The 16,023-nt window shown below is 43.9% G+C and overlaps 4 protein-coding genes across 4 annotated transcripts; 2 read left to right on the top strand and 2 right to left on the bottom strand.

Moving 5' to 3' along the window:
* The first annotated feature begins 508 nt into the window (after positions 1-508).
* Rrp6 (exosome component Rrp6) lies at positions 509-4,024 on the top strand. Its single transcript, XM_002053928.4, has 5 exons — positions 509-950; positions 1,007-1,188; positions 1,257-2,661; positions 2,767-3,696; positions 3,763-4,024. Exons 1-5 carry the CDS (start codon positions 834-836, stop codon positions 3,841-3,843), a joined length of 2,715 nt encoding a protein of 904 aa, XP_002053964.1. The 5' UTR covers positions 509-833; the 3' UTR covers positions 3,844-4,024.
* LOC6629529 (glycosaminoglycan xylosylkinase homolog) lies at positions 3,919-6,387 on the bottom strand. The gene is made up of 4 exons (XM_002053927.4): positions 5,383-6,387; positions 4,743-5,320; positions 4,483-4,683; positions 3,919-4,416 (listed from the first exon to the last, which is right to left on the bottom strand). The coding sequence occupies exons 1-4, from the start codon at positions 5,659-5,661 to the stop codon at positions 4,209-4,211; spliced, it is 1,266 nt and encodes a 421-aa protein (XP_002053963.1). The 5' UTR covers positions 5,662-6,387; the 3' UTR covers positions 3,919-4,208.
* Positions 6,388-6,754: 367 nt separating this feature from the next.
* On the top strand, positions 6,755-8,798 carry LOC6631219 (L-asparaginase 1). The gene is made up of 3 exons (XM_002053926.4): positions 6,755-6,943; positions 6,999-7,222; positions 7,280-8,798. The coding sequence occupies exons 1-3, from the start codon at positions 6,844-6,846 to the stop codon at positions 8,738-8,740; spliced, it is 1,785 nt and encodes a 594-aa protein (XP_002053962.1). The 5' UTR covers positions 6,755-6,843; the 3' UTR covers positions 8,741-8,798.
* Positions 8,799-10,770: 1,972 nt separating this feature from the next.
* On the bottom strand, positions 10,771-16,013 carry FBXO11 (F-box protein 11). The gene is made up of 4 exons (XM_002053925.4): positions 13,130-16,013; positions 12,368-12,548; positions 11,114-12,188; positions 10,771-11,047 (listed from the first exon to the last, which is right to left on the bottom strand). Exons 1-4 carry the CDS (start codon positions 15,245-15,247, stop codon positions 10,918-10,920), a joined length of 3,504 nt encoding a protein of 1,167 aa, XP_002053961.1. The 5' UTR covers positions 15,248-16,013; the 3' UTR covers positions 10,771-10,917.
* Between the last annotated feature and the right edge of the window lie 10 nt (positions 16,014-16,023).

The raw sequence follows: 16,023 nt of genomic DNA on the forward strand, positions 1-16,023 counted from the left end.
CGTGACATAGCATCGAGTTTAGGTACTTGGTATCGGAATAGGAATCGGTCACTTTATAATTCATTTATTTATGTTTTCAAGCACAAAACCTAGAAAATTAAATTGCAGAGTTGCAATAAATGAATTTATTTACTGTCTACATTTATTAGTTTTTGTGATACGGGTAAGCCAAGGGTTTCTTGAGATAGCTTATTTCAGAGATAATGACCCCGAAAACTTCATAAACACGATTCAGACCTATCGTTTCAAGTAACCAATCTTTAAAAAAGTATAAAAATCGATCAACACGTTTTTAGGATAATCGTACAAAAGTGCAGCAACCTCAGCAAGTGCTAGAAAAATATTAATAACTAAACACACCTCATGCTGATCATTCTACTGCTTGGAATCAGTGTTGAATAATTGTATACAGTATTGAGCGATTTTTCGATTTTCGATACTTTCGATATTTAATTGTCTGACGATAACAATAGCCAGGTCTGTCAGTCGACAGATTAAAAACATGATGCGGTCGAATATGTTGTCGAAATCATTCCAATCTCTCATTCAATTTTTTATAATTTTTTTCGCTGTAAAATTGAATGGCCAGCTCGAATTGGAGCGTTTTTAATAGTCTTTGATTTCAATGAGTTGCTAAAATTTTGTCGCTGGTAGTAGTATTGACAACCCTAAATTATCGGTGTTTTCAATTCTTTGGGAAGAAGAAGAAACGCACATTTTTGTACCCAACAAATCACCGGACCAACAAGAGAACAACATCAAAGAAGTCCGCAATTCCAAGACCATTCAAAACAAAAATATAGAATAACTGCAAAAAATTACACACACACACAATGCCGCAGCCACCAAAGCGAAACAATCCGACTCAGCCAGAGCAGTCGACAGGACCCGAAGTGGATGCTAATGCCCAAACCAGCTCAGAGCCCACAGACTTGATCAGCTTTACCACGGTAAGTGTATGCAGTAAATATTAACCACGATAACTACCCTTTATCTTGACATTCAGGAGGCCTTTCGCAATGTTGTAGCTGCCACACGCAACTGTAATGCGTTTCCCCAAGGTGCAGCGCGTTCGCTTTATCTGAGTTACCCGGGCTATGCACGCATGTTGGAGGAGCAGTCGCAGCGAGTGCTGGGCCTGATTAGCAAGGTTTTAAAGACGGAGAATATTTCAGGGGATATTAAACGGTGCGCATCATTTTCATTTAGACATATCCAAACATAATTTCACAAATTTTTAACACACACACACATAGGTGTCAGGGCGACGAGCAGCTGGAATTGGTGCAGGAATGTAATGATATTCTATTCGAGCGTATCACCACAAATCTAGACATTATAAGCGGCCTAAGACGCGGCAATCCACACATGGTGGTCGAAACCCAGGTCGATGTTCAATCCACATCGAAAGCCGCAACATCAACAATAACAAAGGAAACACCTCGTGCTGGTAGCTGGAATCGGTACAGCACAGCTCCGGCCACACCCTCTCGCAGCATGGTCTCAGCCCGTCTGTTTACAGCGCAGAATATTATGCGGCCGCAAATACAGTTTAAAGTGCCTGTAGACAATAGCGCACAAAACCCTTTTAAGCCTCGTCTTAAGGAGAAACCCAATTCATTGAAGCCTTTGGCACTACTGCCAGAATATGATGATGCAGGTAACGTAGTGTCTTTCCTCCATCCGTATGAGTTTGAGCTGCTGAAGTTCGAGCCGCCCAAGGAGCAGCTGCAGAAGCAAAAGCCGCTGTTGCCGGCGCCACCAGCCCAAACCGAACTGATGCTAGTGGACAATGTAGAAACACTGAAGCAGGCTTTAGAAGAACTGCGTCAGGCGCCGCAAATAGCCATCGATGTGGAGCATCACTCGTATCGTACATTTATGGGCATCACTTGTCTGGTGCAAATGTCGACGCGCACAAAAGACTATATATTCGATACATTGACGTTGCGCGAAGACATGCACATCCTAAATCTTGTGCTCACCGATCCCAAAGTTTTAAAGATATTGCACGGTGGCGATTTGGATATCGAGTGGCTGCAACGCGATCTCTCCCTGTATATTGTTAACATGTTTGATACGCATCGAGCTGCCAAAGCTTTAAATATGGCGCGTCTATCGCTGGCATTTTTACTGAAACATTACCTTGATCTTGATGTGGATAAAAGCCTGCAGCTGGCAGACTGGCGTATGCGCCCACTGCCTCAGAAACTGATTGATTATGCGCGCCAGGACACACACTACCTTATCTATGTGTACGAGCGTCTCACAAACGATTTGCTCCAAGCAGAGCAAGGACCGCAGGCTTTGCGCATGGTTTATCAGATGAGCACGGAAGTTTGTAAGAAGCGCTACACCAAGCCGCACATTGGTCCAGATTCACATCTGGATTTGGTGCGTAAGACGAAGCGCTCCTTTGACAATCGCCAATTATCTGCACTCCGCGGCATCTTTGTGTGGCGCGATGCGACCGCACGCCAGGAGGATGAGAGCTATGGCTATGTGTTGCCCAATCATATGATGCTTCAGATTGCCGAGAGTTTGCCCCGTGAAATGCAAGGCATATTGGCCTGCTGCAATCCTATTCCGCCACTGGTGCGCCAGCAACTCCACACACTGCATCAAATCGTGCTACGTGCGCGCGAACAACCACTTGTTAAAGTAAGTCCTCCAGTCCTAATCCTGTCGAAAGTGGTGTCACTGCATGCCCATGAAAATCTAACATTCACTTTACCTCATCCTTGTGCATTGTTTGTCTATTTGCAGCCCATATTAGAGGCCTCCAACAACATCACTGGACCCATTCTTTTACAAATAACGAACAAAGATTACAACAGCAAACTGAACTGTCCGCATGACTTTTCGCATCAGGAGGAGACACGCGATGATTTGCCCACACTTCTTGGGCTCAACGGTTCGGGCAAATTACAGCGTCCTAGCAAACCGAGACTTGAAGCACCTTCGGTGCCCTTGGCTGCGCCGACTCTCTCCTTGTTCAAAAGACAAACGGCATCAACACAGGAGGATCAGTTGCGTTTGTTGCGCGCTCGCAAGGAGAGTCAGACAATGCGTATGCCTTACAAGCGCTACATGGCTATTTTGCCGCTCATGCAACAGCAGAAAATAGAGCAGACCGCTAAGGAGAACAATGAGCTGCTCAAACGGCGCCTGTGCCCCGCAGAGCCTGCGCCAGTAAACATAAAGTTGGAAAGCACTACAAAAGTAGATGAGGATCCCGTATATAAATTACCACTGAAAGAACAGCTGAAACGTAAACATCAGCCTACAGCGGATCAACCCAGCTTGGCTAAACGCAATAAAAATGAAGAGAAGCCCAGTGCGTCTATGTCAGGCGCAAAACCAAAAGTTAAGAATGAGCCAATGGCTGCCATTGACCAAACCCCAAACGCAGAGGATAGTGACGATGATGCAGTGATCGAAGTGCCCATCGAGAAGAGTCCTACGGAAAATCCCACTCCTGCTCTAAGTAGGCGCCAGCAGAAACGCCAAGAGAAGAATAAGCGCTTTAAGGCCAAAGCACGCACGCAGGCACAGAGCTCCAATAAACCCGTGCAGCTGCCTACCAATACTGCAACGGCACAAAACTTTGACTATAAGAATGTGGACTTTCGACAATTTCAAGGCGGCGCTAAACGTGCACAGAGCACAGAGATCAAATCTCAAATGCGCGGCAAGGTAGGTTTTAAATTAATGTAAACACTAAAATAAAAATTTGTATTAATTTTGTTTGATCTATTGCAGAGTCGACACAACAATCGCAACAATAAACAGTTTAATAAACTGTTTACTTTCAGCAAAATTAATAAAGAGCGAAAAAAGTAAATGAGAGAAATGTTAACATTTCGAACCGATCATCATACCGACATATGTAGTAAAGGAAACTACACTCAGAGAATATTTAGTTTTGTTTTTCTTTCAATTTGTATTCTGTTTATACTAGGCAACAATCTTAACTATAAATAAAACTAATAGTTACAATGAAGTGTGACATGAAATTAAACAATATTGTGCATATAAACTATTATTTCAATTGGTCTGAAGTAATCGATACATAATCAATCTCTAAATATTTTAAGAAATCGTTCACTGTCATTATCTATGATTGATGCGCGTATTTTGGCACTTGATTTGGCAAGCTGCTTACTAAAACTAATAACAACCTAGGCCTTATCTAATTGGTACTAGAACTAGAGCGTTTTAAACATCTTGTCACCCTCCTTATCCATGCAGTACTCCACAACAGCAAATACAACAAGTAATCTTCGTTCAACGCCACGTTTGTGCTTGTCTGTGATGAGCGGATAGAGAGCATCCTGTTTGGATAGGCGATCAACTATTTCGGTTAGTACGCCGCCGGAAAAAACCTGCAAGCGATCCCAGGTGGATTTACGTATGCTTAAAAAAATAATAACAAATACCCAATTAGACAATAAACTCAAGGATTGCCCAGTTCTAACTTACAGACAGCACTGATAGAGCGGTGCCAGAATATCTAGATGATCCTTATGGGGATTACCGAATGACTTGCCATTGTCGATGAGCACTACGCGCTCCTCCCTCGTTTCATAATGATGCCGATCCCCATTCTGTATGAGATAGTCGAAAATGGCCACATCTATGAGGTCCAGTAGGCGAATAGTTTCCATTTTGTTTTTGAGCGCTCTGCAAATTACAAATAAGTTGAACTAGAATCGATATTAACTCGATGAGTCTCTCCCTACTTGCAGTAGGTCATGTCATCCTCCCAGACGGCACGTTTATCCTCCTTGTAGGTGCGCTGCCAAGGCGAGCGGCGTTTGGCCAGCGTACCGGGCACAATGTAAATGATGACGCCTTCAATGTTATGCTGCTCATCGCCACAGATGGACTCCTCCTCGTTGCAATAGTGGCATTTGCCATACAAACAATATGTCTCCTTGCCCTCATCGTCCACTTCTATTTTAATTGTATTCTGTAGCTCTTGATCGCCATGTGCATAGATCTCATCCTTGAGATTCACCACACGACCCACTACAATGGGCGTCCAGCGTAGATCCAATACAGCGCCCAAATAGAAGGCATACACTTCTGCCACATGACGATCTTTTCCACTATAAACCACTCCCTCGATCACAATGTCGCGCGGATACCATTGTGGCTTGAAGATCACCTTCTGTTGCTGGCTGAGACGCAACAGCAGCTTCAGCTGTGTGCCGCGTGCCAGGTTGCTGGCTCGTGTTATGGGCTCCTCCCGCAGCGTTTTCAGCAGCTGACCCATGGAGGAGTCATACAATGGATATATCTCGTTCTCGTGCGGCCACTGCAAGCAATTAAAAAAGACTTGAATAACTCTAAATATTGGCATATGAATAGCAAACTCACCCAATTGGCAATTTCCCAGAGCACGCTGGCATTCTCGTATGCTGCCTGTTTATAGTTCTTCAGCAGTTTGTTGCGAAACATGAAAAAGCGCGGATTGCGATTCAGATAGGCCGGCTTCAGATGTCGTATCTTGTGCCGGATCATGTTCTCCAGGGCACGCACGCTCGCCAGCTGCCCCTCCTCGGCATTGAGGTAGTACATGAAGTAGAAGTTGGCGCCGAGTCCAATGCACAGCAGCGTGGCAATGATGCACAAAATGATGATGCCGCGTTTGTTCATCTTCTAAACGGGATTCCTAGTCGATTAGCTGCACTCTGGGCGGGGCGACCAGGTGATGTGCTCTTGCCTTTTCGCTGGGCGCTCGTACTTTATTTTTAATATTGCCTATATGTAACACAGAGCTAGCAAATTGCTCAATTGTAGCAAATAATTTGTTGTTGCCGTTGTTGCCACTGGGCTGTTTATGTTGCTGTTGCATGCTTCGTTCTTTTCTTTTTGATTTTCTTTTTGTTTTGTTTTTTGGCAGACATCGGCAACAACTGTTCGCATCAGTCCATTGTTGTTGCTCTAATTAATTAATGACATGCTGCAAATTGTTGTTTTATATCTTAATTATATTGTCAGCAAGTTGGTCGACTTCGAATCATGCTATGCGAATGTTTTCCTTTTAGTTATCCAAATAGAATCCTGGAGACCTGAACTACGGCCTCATGGCATAGGTTCAAGTCTGTGCAGGTGCGTTACTCATAAAAAGAAGTAGCACGTGACGTCACCATTGTTGTTTGACAGCGATCCTAAACGCGCCCAATGATCTTAACAATTTGTATACACACGCTTGCTGTTCTCTGCATGCAACTGGCGAACTCATTTTAATATCGCCTGACGCTTTCACACAGTTGTAAATCAATGCCAAAATATATGCCGCTGTTCGTTTAAATTATTTGTTTGGCCCCGGCACATGCGATTGCCGCTTTCAACGCTTCCCAATTTGTTTACATGTGTGCACACACATATGTGTGTTTACACATCTAACATGTTTATAAATACGGTCACACCTTAGTCTGCTCGGCAGCTAGGCGCAAATGTGGCTTAACAGAAAATTTGCTCATATTAACATATGTAAACTGTTATTAACAGCAATCAAAACTATACTACTTGTATTTTGTATAAGCGAATATTTAAAATAATAATATTTAATGCAAACAAATATTGCAACAGCTCCAATATCTTTCAAATGCCTAATTATATGTAATATGGGATTTCGTAAAGTAACAGTTGGTCATAGTATCAACATTGGCAGTTCTCTTCTGTTTATGTGCATCTGGCAGTGCCACCTAACGGAAAGCCTTAAATTTGTTGTTTTGAAACTATGTCAGTTGCCTAGCAAAATTTGTGACGTTAAGTTTTCAAACAAACTTTTAGATAACTTTTTCAAGTAGAGTTCCGTGGCAGTAGGAAAAGATGGCAAGCGCCACATGTCTGTGCAGCTCAAAAAAGGAATCGCGTGTGCATGTCATCTACACCGGAGGTTCTATTGGCATGATGCGCAATGATGCGGGCGGTATGTGACAAAATCATAATTGTTGCAAATTAAAAGAAATCAAATACATTTTTAGCCTTGGTGGCCATAAAAAATGAGTTATTCAACCGACTGCGCGAATATCCCTGCTGCCACGATAAAACCTACAAGCAGTCCAGCGAAAATGAAGATCAGTGGCTGGTTTTGCCAACAGTGGAAGGCGAATTACGTGTGCTGTATGATTTGGATGAATATACGTCGGTAACGGACTCTAGCTGCATGAACGCGAAGGACTGGCAACGCATAGCCAACGACGTGGGCGTACGCATTAGCCCAACTCCAACCCAAAGCTTAACTAAAGCGCACTTTTATTTGCAGGACGCCTACCATCGATACGATGGTTTCGTTATACTGCATGGAACGGACACCATGGCCTATACGGCCTCTGCGCTGGCTTTTTTGCTGGAGAATTTGGGTAAACCCGTTGTGGTTACGGGCGCCCAGTTACCCATTTTCGATATGCGAACAGATGGACGGGACAACTTTATTGGGTCGTTGATGCTGGCGGGCAACTATAACATTCCCGAGGTGTTGATCGTTTTTGGTGGTCGGGTGTTGCGTGGCTGCCGCAGCACAAAGGTTAACCCGGACTCATTTCATGCATTCGAATCGCCCAATCATCCGTTTCTCGGAACAATTGGCGCAAATATCGACATTAATGGCCGCAAAATATTTAGATCCTGCAATCTGGGTACCTTCTCGCTGCACACAGAGCTGGAGCCTAATGTGGGTTTGCTGCGCATCTATCCAGGCATCACTGCAGCTGCAGTGCGAGCCTTTCTCAGCGAGCCCATGAAGGGCGTTGTTATACAGAGCTTTGGGGTCGGCAATTTGCCCAGCAACGATGACGAACTCATGGATGAGATTTGCAAGGCCGTCAAACGTGGAGTCCTGATTGTGAATATATCGCAATGTCCAAAGGGCTCAGTTTCTCCCATTAACGTGGCGGGCACTTGGATGGAAACGGGCGTGATCTCGGGCTGTGATATGACACAGGAGGCTGCGTTAACAAAGTTAGCCTATGTGCTTGGCAAAAGGGAATGGGACTTTTGCAATAAAAAAAATATGCTGGAGGTAAGCTTGCGCGGCGAGATGACCACCAACAAAGCGGCAAAAATAAACGATATTGATTTCATTGAGGGCGTGGCACGCACATTGCATTTATCCATGTCCAGCGAGCGGCATCAAATGTGCTCCATATTCTTTCCGGCGCTTGTCGAGGCAGCCGTCAGGGATGACGATGTGGTTAAGTTGAAAAATCTGCGACAATACGGTGCAAACCTCAGCGATACCAATACCGAGGGACGCACTGCACTGCATCTGGCCTGTTTTCTGGGCAAACAAGACAGCGTCAAGTGCCTGCTGGCAGAGGGTTCTCCCGTGGACCTGACCGATCGATTCAATCGGACGCCACTGCACGAAGCCATCGATTCGGATAATCATGAGATTATTCAACTATTGCTAAAGAAGGGCGCTGTGCTGCCGGAAGAGCCAGTGGAGTTGGCAGAGAAACTGCGCTCCCTGACCGAGCATGACCGAATCGAACGTCTAGAGTCCTATCGCTTGGCGGGTGCAAATCTAGATGTAGTCGACGGCACCGGTCGTTCAGCGCTTCATCATGCATGCCAGCTGGGCAAAACAGATGTGGTGAAATATCTGTTGCCCTTTTATGAGAATCCCAGTATTAAGGACTCGCTCGGCCTGGGGCCTATACAATATGCCAAGGTGGGCAATCATTGTGACATTGTGGCCATGTTATGTGCAAGCAAACAGAATTAAATTCCCTGTATCAAAAGACGAATAATTAAATGGCCAAATACGGCAACTTGGTTCGATATGTGAAGAGCATTTTCAAAAGAAATTCTTTTCTGTTCTTTGCGCAGTTCGAACCAACTTCCTGCCTTTGGGCTCACTTTCTATAGCTGGTAACTACATCAGGTTGTCTTAGATTTTCATAATTTGTATGCAATTCCTTTTTTCAATTTACAATTGAAAATAATGCAAGAGAACAATTTTTCCAATATAAAATGCGACAAGGTTAAATGCTATGAATGCCATTTTGGCAACTGGTTCATAATAAAAATCAAATTGAAATTCCGGTTTGTCGAACCGGTTAGGCTCAAAACTGGTTTGCACTCTTGTTAAAAAGATATTTGTTTTTCTTTTGTTTTGTTTTATGTGAAATAATTTCAAATATAATTTTAGCTTATACCTGGTATATGTATAATTAGTTTGTTGTCTGTGAGTCCAAGTCAATGGCGACGACAACGACGACGACGACGATGACGACGACGATGCGTAGGTAACACATTAAAATTCATTTCTACATAATATAGGTGTGTGGTGTGGTGTGTATGTGTGTTGTGTGTGTGTCTGAGTGTGTGCATGTTTTACAATTCAAAATTGTCGTTGCTTTTGCTTACATCGAAATACAAATACATGTGTGTGTGTATAGTAGTATGCACAACGCTATTATTATTTTATGTTTTATGTTTTGTTAGTTAATACGCTTATAAACTTGAAATATGTGTGTGTGTTTGCGCTTGTATGTGTGTGTGTGTGTGTATTTTTGTTTTTGCCTAAATTTAGATAAGTAAAGTATGTATATATAGCATATATGTATTTTATGTATATGATTTGTTTTTTTTTCTTCGTTTTTTTTTGTTTGTTAAATTTAAATTGTTCTTCATTAATTCATATTTGTGTTATGTAAAAACAAGCGAATTGCAAATTGTAACATAAATAAACATATTGGCAACATATATAAAAAAATTAATAGAAAAAACAAAACTAGTTAGGTTCTTAATAAGAAAAAAATTTCAAACGCACAAATTATTTGCAATAAAAAACTCATCTACGCTGCGCATATGTATAAAATATAAAAAAAAACTAAATGCTTTGTATTGCTACAAAACATACGCGATATTTGTATATATATATATATATATAAATACATATATATATTTACCCATATAGTATAATGCTACTTAGTATTAACGTTTATAGTTAAAATAATGAGTTTGCATTATTCGAATACTCTGAATACTTGCCGCAAACCGAAACAGTGCTGTTTTTTTTTTTTTTTTGTTGAAGCTTAAGTGGCTAAAATGACACAAATATATTCGTTATGCTTTTCGCTATAAATTTGACATTTAGACATGAAATATTGCTCATTATTTTTGATGCTTATTAAACGCTTTTGATTCTGTAAACTGTATTTATGTATAGTTAGTTATATAAATGTGTATATATATCTATATATTTGTATGCTTGTTAGTTTTGTTGCTAAAGCAAAAAGCGGCTGCTGTTCGTTCATCTAAGTTGTTATTAATACTTAAAATTGCTTTTCGAATTGTTGTTGTAGTTGTTTTTGTCGTTTGTCAACGGCTTAAAATACATTTCATTTCGCTTTATTTTTTAGTTTAAATTGGAAGTTCCAAAAAAAAACTCTACTTAGCTACATTACAAAATCGATTTCTTCACTGGGTTTTTTTTTAGGGTTTTTTTTATATCATTGTTTATCAGCCGTAAATCATATGCTCGTCTCTTCGTTTAATCAAGTATCTCGTTTCTCGTACAAAAAGAAATGCAATATTTTGAAATTGTATTTTGTTTCGTTGTGACAGTTTGTGTGGGATATTGGGAGAAGCGAAGCATTTCCATAAATTGTATTTTGAATTAGTTTAAACTAAATTGCACATTGATTTAAATTTTGAACGCAGATTAATTATTATTTATATACAATGAATTGTATTATAGTGAGCGTGTATGTGTTTCAGTGAATATGTACAGCAACACGTGTATGGGAGTTGTTTTTTGTTTTTTTTTTTTTTTGTTCTTTACCGAGCGCGTCTTAAAGTCTAAACAGTTGAGAGCTTGTAAGCTTAATTGAAAACATAAAATACCATTAGTGTGTTCTTGCTGATGATGATGATGTTGCTGCTGCTGCTGATGCCCTAGTTAACCATCAGTGTGTGCGATTCCATGGGTGCTGCCGAGTCATAGAGCGTGTCCGTGTCCTGCGTGGGCTCGCCCTGCAGCTGACACTGATTGGACAGGGTGCCGGCACCGCAGTCACAAAAGAAACTACACAAATAAACAACAGGCAATTAAATGATGTATGGTACATATATAATTAAATAAATGTCTCACCGATCGTGTCGTATAAATTCAACATCATGTCCGGCATGACAGTTCTTTATGCAATTCACGCATATAGCATTCCGATCCGTTGTATTGCAGGTCTGGCAGCGATAAAAGTCATGCATGGGAAAGGATGTATAGCTGCTTATCTTATACAGGCACTGGCCGCTGGATACGGCCTTCTCCACCTCATCCTCGTTGTTGAATATGTTATTGCCGCGCGTAATTGGCTGCACACCGCTGGCCAGGCACAGGCCACCGAATTTATTCTTGAATATCTGATTGTGCTCTAGCGTAGCTGTTGCATTGTTGGTTATCTCTACGCCAGCCGCTTGTCCGTCATAGATGCGATTGCGTCGCAGTATCGGATGCGATTGCGTAGAGATCAGGACGCCCGCCTGCGTATTACGAAATATATCGTTCTCTTCGAGTATACCCTTGCCGCCATTGAATATGCATATGCCGCCATCGCGTCCATCGTAGATCTTGTTCCGTTTGAGCGTGGGATTCGAGTCGGTTTTTATCCATACGCCGGCCATGGCATTGTCAAAAATCTCATTCTGCTCGAGCAGACCCAGTCCGCCATTGTAGACCAGCACGCCGCCATTCTGGCCGCCCCAGATCTTGTTGCCACGTATCACCGGATTGCTGCCAGTGCGTATCTGCACACCCGAATACAGATGGTTAAAGATGTCGTTATCCTCCAGCTTGCCATGCCCATTATCATAGAAATAGACGCCCACTTGCTTGCCGGAGTGAATGCGATTACGTCGCAGCACTGGAGTGCTGCCCGTTGTTATCCACACGCCAGCCAATGTATTGGAGTACACCTCATTCTCCTCAATCAGACCCTGACCCTTCTCGTGCACATAAATGCCGCCATGCTGGCCATGATGAATCTTGTTGTGCCGCACAATCGGATCGCTGTTCGTCCGTATCTGAATACCAGCCAACGCGTTCCCATAGATGTTGTTGTGCTCAATCAGTCCGCGACCCTCGCCAAAGATATAGACGCCACCCTGATGGCCATTATAGATTTCGTTCTTGCGTATGGTGGGATTGCTGTTCGATGTTATCCACACGCCTGTATATACAACATAATTGATTAGATAGCCAAACTACAGCGTCGTATTAAAGTTAAGTCTAGAACTCAGAAATTAATGTTATATTTCCATGTATCTTAATGTATTCCTTATAAACATTTTGGTTTCTGTAGCTCAACTAGTAGCTAGTAGCTATATTTTATATTAATTGAATATTTACCTGCAAAATTATTCGAGTGTATTCGATTTTCAATAAACTGTCCCAGTCCATTCTCATGCACATAGATGCCTCCCGTCTGTCCATGATGTATCTCACATTTGACCACCGTGGGATTGGCTCCAGCCTTGACCTCAAAACCAGCAATGCGATTGTTGTGTATATCGTTCTTCTCAAAATAGCCCTGAAATGATAGCAATCAATGTAGTTACGACCATGACCGAACCTATTTTCAGGTGTAGCTTAAAGTTAGGTTGTGGCTTGAGATGAGAATTGGGTAGCAAGGTGTAAACTAAAATATAAAGCTTGTCATATGACCATGACTGAGACTTGCTTGAGTTGAAATACCCTGCTACCTGGTACCTTAATGGCCTGTTACATTGAATCGAAAATGGGTAAGAGGTTAGAAAGATGAAATACGAAGATTTTATCATTATTCTCTGCTCATTTTTTGGACATAGATTTTGGGACATATAGCTAAACTTGGTATGCAGGTTCTCGTACGTATATTTTACATTTCGAGACCCCTTCCCAGCATTTCCCCCACCAAAATTGAAAAACTGGCGGAAGTGCGCAGTAAATGGGGTGTCTGCTCGTGTGTGTGTACATATTTGTGTGTTTGCAAAGAGATAAATATAGAAATATTCGTGCTTGTAATGCCAGCTCGGCACTTGTTTGTGGGTATCCTCTAGTCGGGCACTCCCGACTGAGCACTCTTCGTTGGCATAACTCATATATATAATATTATAATCATTTAGCACTTACCATGCCATTTTCAAAGGTGAATATCCCCACATCGCGTCCATGATGTATGTGATTCTCACGCATTATGGGGCTCGCGAAGTTCTTTACCCAAATGCCGGCCAAGGCATTGCGGCTGATCTCGTTGTGCTCGTAGGTCCCCTGGGCATAGTCCGTTACATAGAGGCCAACATTTTCGCAGTCGCTGATGTCACAGTTGCGTATAACGGGATTGGCACTGACGCCACCAACGCAGACAGCGGCACCGACCACAGATGTGGAGCGTATGATGCAGTTGTCCACCGTTGGCGAGCAGTTCTCACCGATGTCCAGGCAGTAGTGCTTGTGATGCGACACCGTGGACGTGACCTCTGGGGAAAATTTGAGCGTCAGGTAGCCTACATAGGCGTATTTGGCGCCCTCCACAAACATCACAGTGGAGCCGGCCTCTCGTTCGAGCACCACAGACTCGGCCACGTTGCCGGGCGCCGCCCCTACGAGTGCCACGTCGGAGTCAATGAATAGATATTCTCCTTTGTAGTGGCCGGCATGCAGGAAGATGAGTGGACCTGGATGCTCCGCTGGCGGCACATTCTCTTCGTATATGTTGGCCAGGGCATTGACGCTGGCGGCGCCTCCGCTGCCGGCGCTACTGGTGTTTGAGAGACCAGCATTGAGATTACCAGCGCCAGCGCCAGCATTGGAGCCCGAGGCAAAGGCTGCAGCGGCACGCTCCTCAGGATAATCGAGAGCTGCTTGTATAGTATTAAAGAAGACAATGCTGCGACCAGGTTGCCGTCTGTCCTGATGGCCAGGACGAACATGAACGCCACGATAGAGCTGACGGAAGCTCTCCTTCCAGGGATTGGCAAATTCAGATTCCTCGGGCTTCTCAAAGACAAATTTACACAGCTCCGGATTAAACAGAGGTAAATCGTACTCAAAGACAGACTGATAGAGACGCTTCCATAATTCCGTGTCGTTGGCAATGGTATTGAATCGTTTGCACACCAGAGCCAGTCGGCACAGATCCTGTTCTAGCAGGTAAGAGAATATGGCCAGAAGCACCTCATCTGCCAATTCATACTGCAGATATTGGGCGGCCGTGGGTCCACCTCCGCTCGCCGCACTACCGCCACTGCCCGCTTCCATGCTGGGCATTGCCGCCGTGTCGGCCTCCCCACTCTGCGTGTAGAGGCGTCGCGAGCGTTTGCGTGCCGGCAACATATAATTATTCTCCTCAATGACCGCTGCTGCACCGCCCACTGGAAGCGCACCGCAATGTTGCTGCTGCGGCACGGAACTATGCACATTCGGTGGCTGGGCAAGCGTTGCACCTGTTGTGGGCGCATTGTTTACGGGAAAGGTGGCGCTGGTTGATGGTGCCTGCACAATGGCCGATGGCGATGACGACGACGAGGCTGATGACGAGCTTGAAGCTGAGGAGCTGCTGGCAGGTGATGTGCTGGGATTTAATAGAGGTGGCGAACTGCTGGCTGGACCAACCATTATGGCCACCGATTGGCCAGCGCTGGTGCCTGTGGAGCACCATTGGTCGTGGTTGTTCACAGCGGATATCTTGCGACGCAGATCATATGGCGACTGATGGCAGCAGGAGGTGCTGCTATTCTGACTGGCAGCCGATGTGCTGGGAAAGTTTGAGTTGCAGGTGAGGCTGTTGCTGCTGCTGTTGCTTGGACCGGCGGCCGACGAGGTGCTGGCCAGAGCGGAATTGCCGTCGGAGGTGTCCATAATCTGCACAGCATTGTAGATATTACTCATGCTCTGGTTTTGATTAAGACCAGAGGAGGGTCCGGTTGTACCATTGCTGCTGCTGCCCCCAGCGGCACTACTCGTCGACTGACCGCTGTCGAAGTACTCCGTGGAGTTGGCGCTGCCAGGAGCTGCATTATTGTTGTTACTGTTACTATTGTTGGAGCTATTGCTACTTCCAGCTGCTGATGCTGCCACGGAGGCTGTGCTTGTGGTTGCGGCATTGTTTTGCTGGGCATGCACAGACTGCTGCAGCATGGGATCCATTATATTGCCAGTGGGGCGATTTGGCATGGCAATGCGATTGGCTCCTTTTCGTCTGGAGCGGCGCACATAGGTGCGCGATGATGTGAACGAGGCGCTGGGCATTTTTTGAAATTAAAATTCTTGCTCCGGGAGGAGTGCGGGGGAAAAGCCTTGTGGCGTTTAACACTTTTCACAATTTACCAACCCCAAACCCAATTCCACACACTCACACTTGCAAACGCGCACACACACACAGATACACATGCACAGGCACAGACACAGACAGAGAAACAGTTTTATTAGCCGATGACAACGGATTTTCTCCTTTCACTTGCAGTTCGCATGCATTGCTGCAAACTAAGCACTCTGTTCACAGTTAGTTTTTGTTCAATCTGATTTATAAAAATAGGAGTTTATAGTCGTACATTTTTTATTAACTTTATTGTCGTTTATCGGCCAGTTTTTGCCTGCTTCATCATCTGCTTTTCTTCCTATTGTATGTATTGGTGTGCGTGTGTGTGTGCGGAGTTTTTCGGGGTTTCTATCCTTTGTTTCTCATTTGTTTTGTTTTATTTGGAAAGAAGAGTTGCACTAGCTATCACACTGGGGCCTGCTGTTTCGCTCGCTCATTGTTTCTTTTGTTTGCTCTTTGTGCCTTGCTTCGTATTGGCAGCTGAAAATTTCATAAAGTTTTCTTCCTTATTTTCACACACTTTTTCATCAGTTTCACTTTTAATTGGGTTTCTGGCAACTTTGTTGCCATATGTGATTGCAAATCCGCACGATAAGCAAAATTTATTAATTTGCAAACCAGGCAGGTACGACAGAAACGAGCACGACAGGCCTGCAGTTCAGCCTACGATGACTTTTCGATAGCCCTGCGGTCAATAAGCCATCGA

The sequence above is a fragment of the Drosophila virilis genome, chromosome 2 (genome assembly GCF_030788295.1).
Source record: "Drosophila virilis strain 15010-1051.87 chromosome 2, Dvir_AGI_RSII-ME, whole genome shotgun sequence".
Lineage (NCBI taxonomy): Eukaryota > Metazoa > Arthropoda > Insecta > Diptera > Drosophilidae > Drosophila > Drosophila virilis.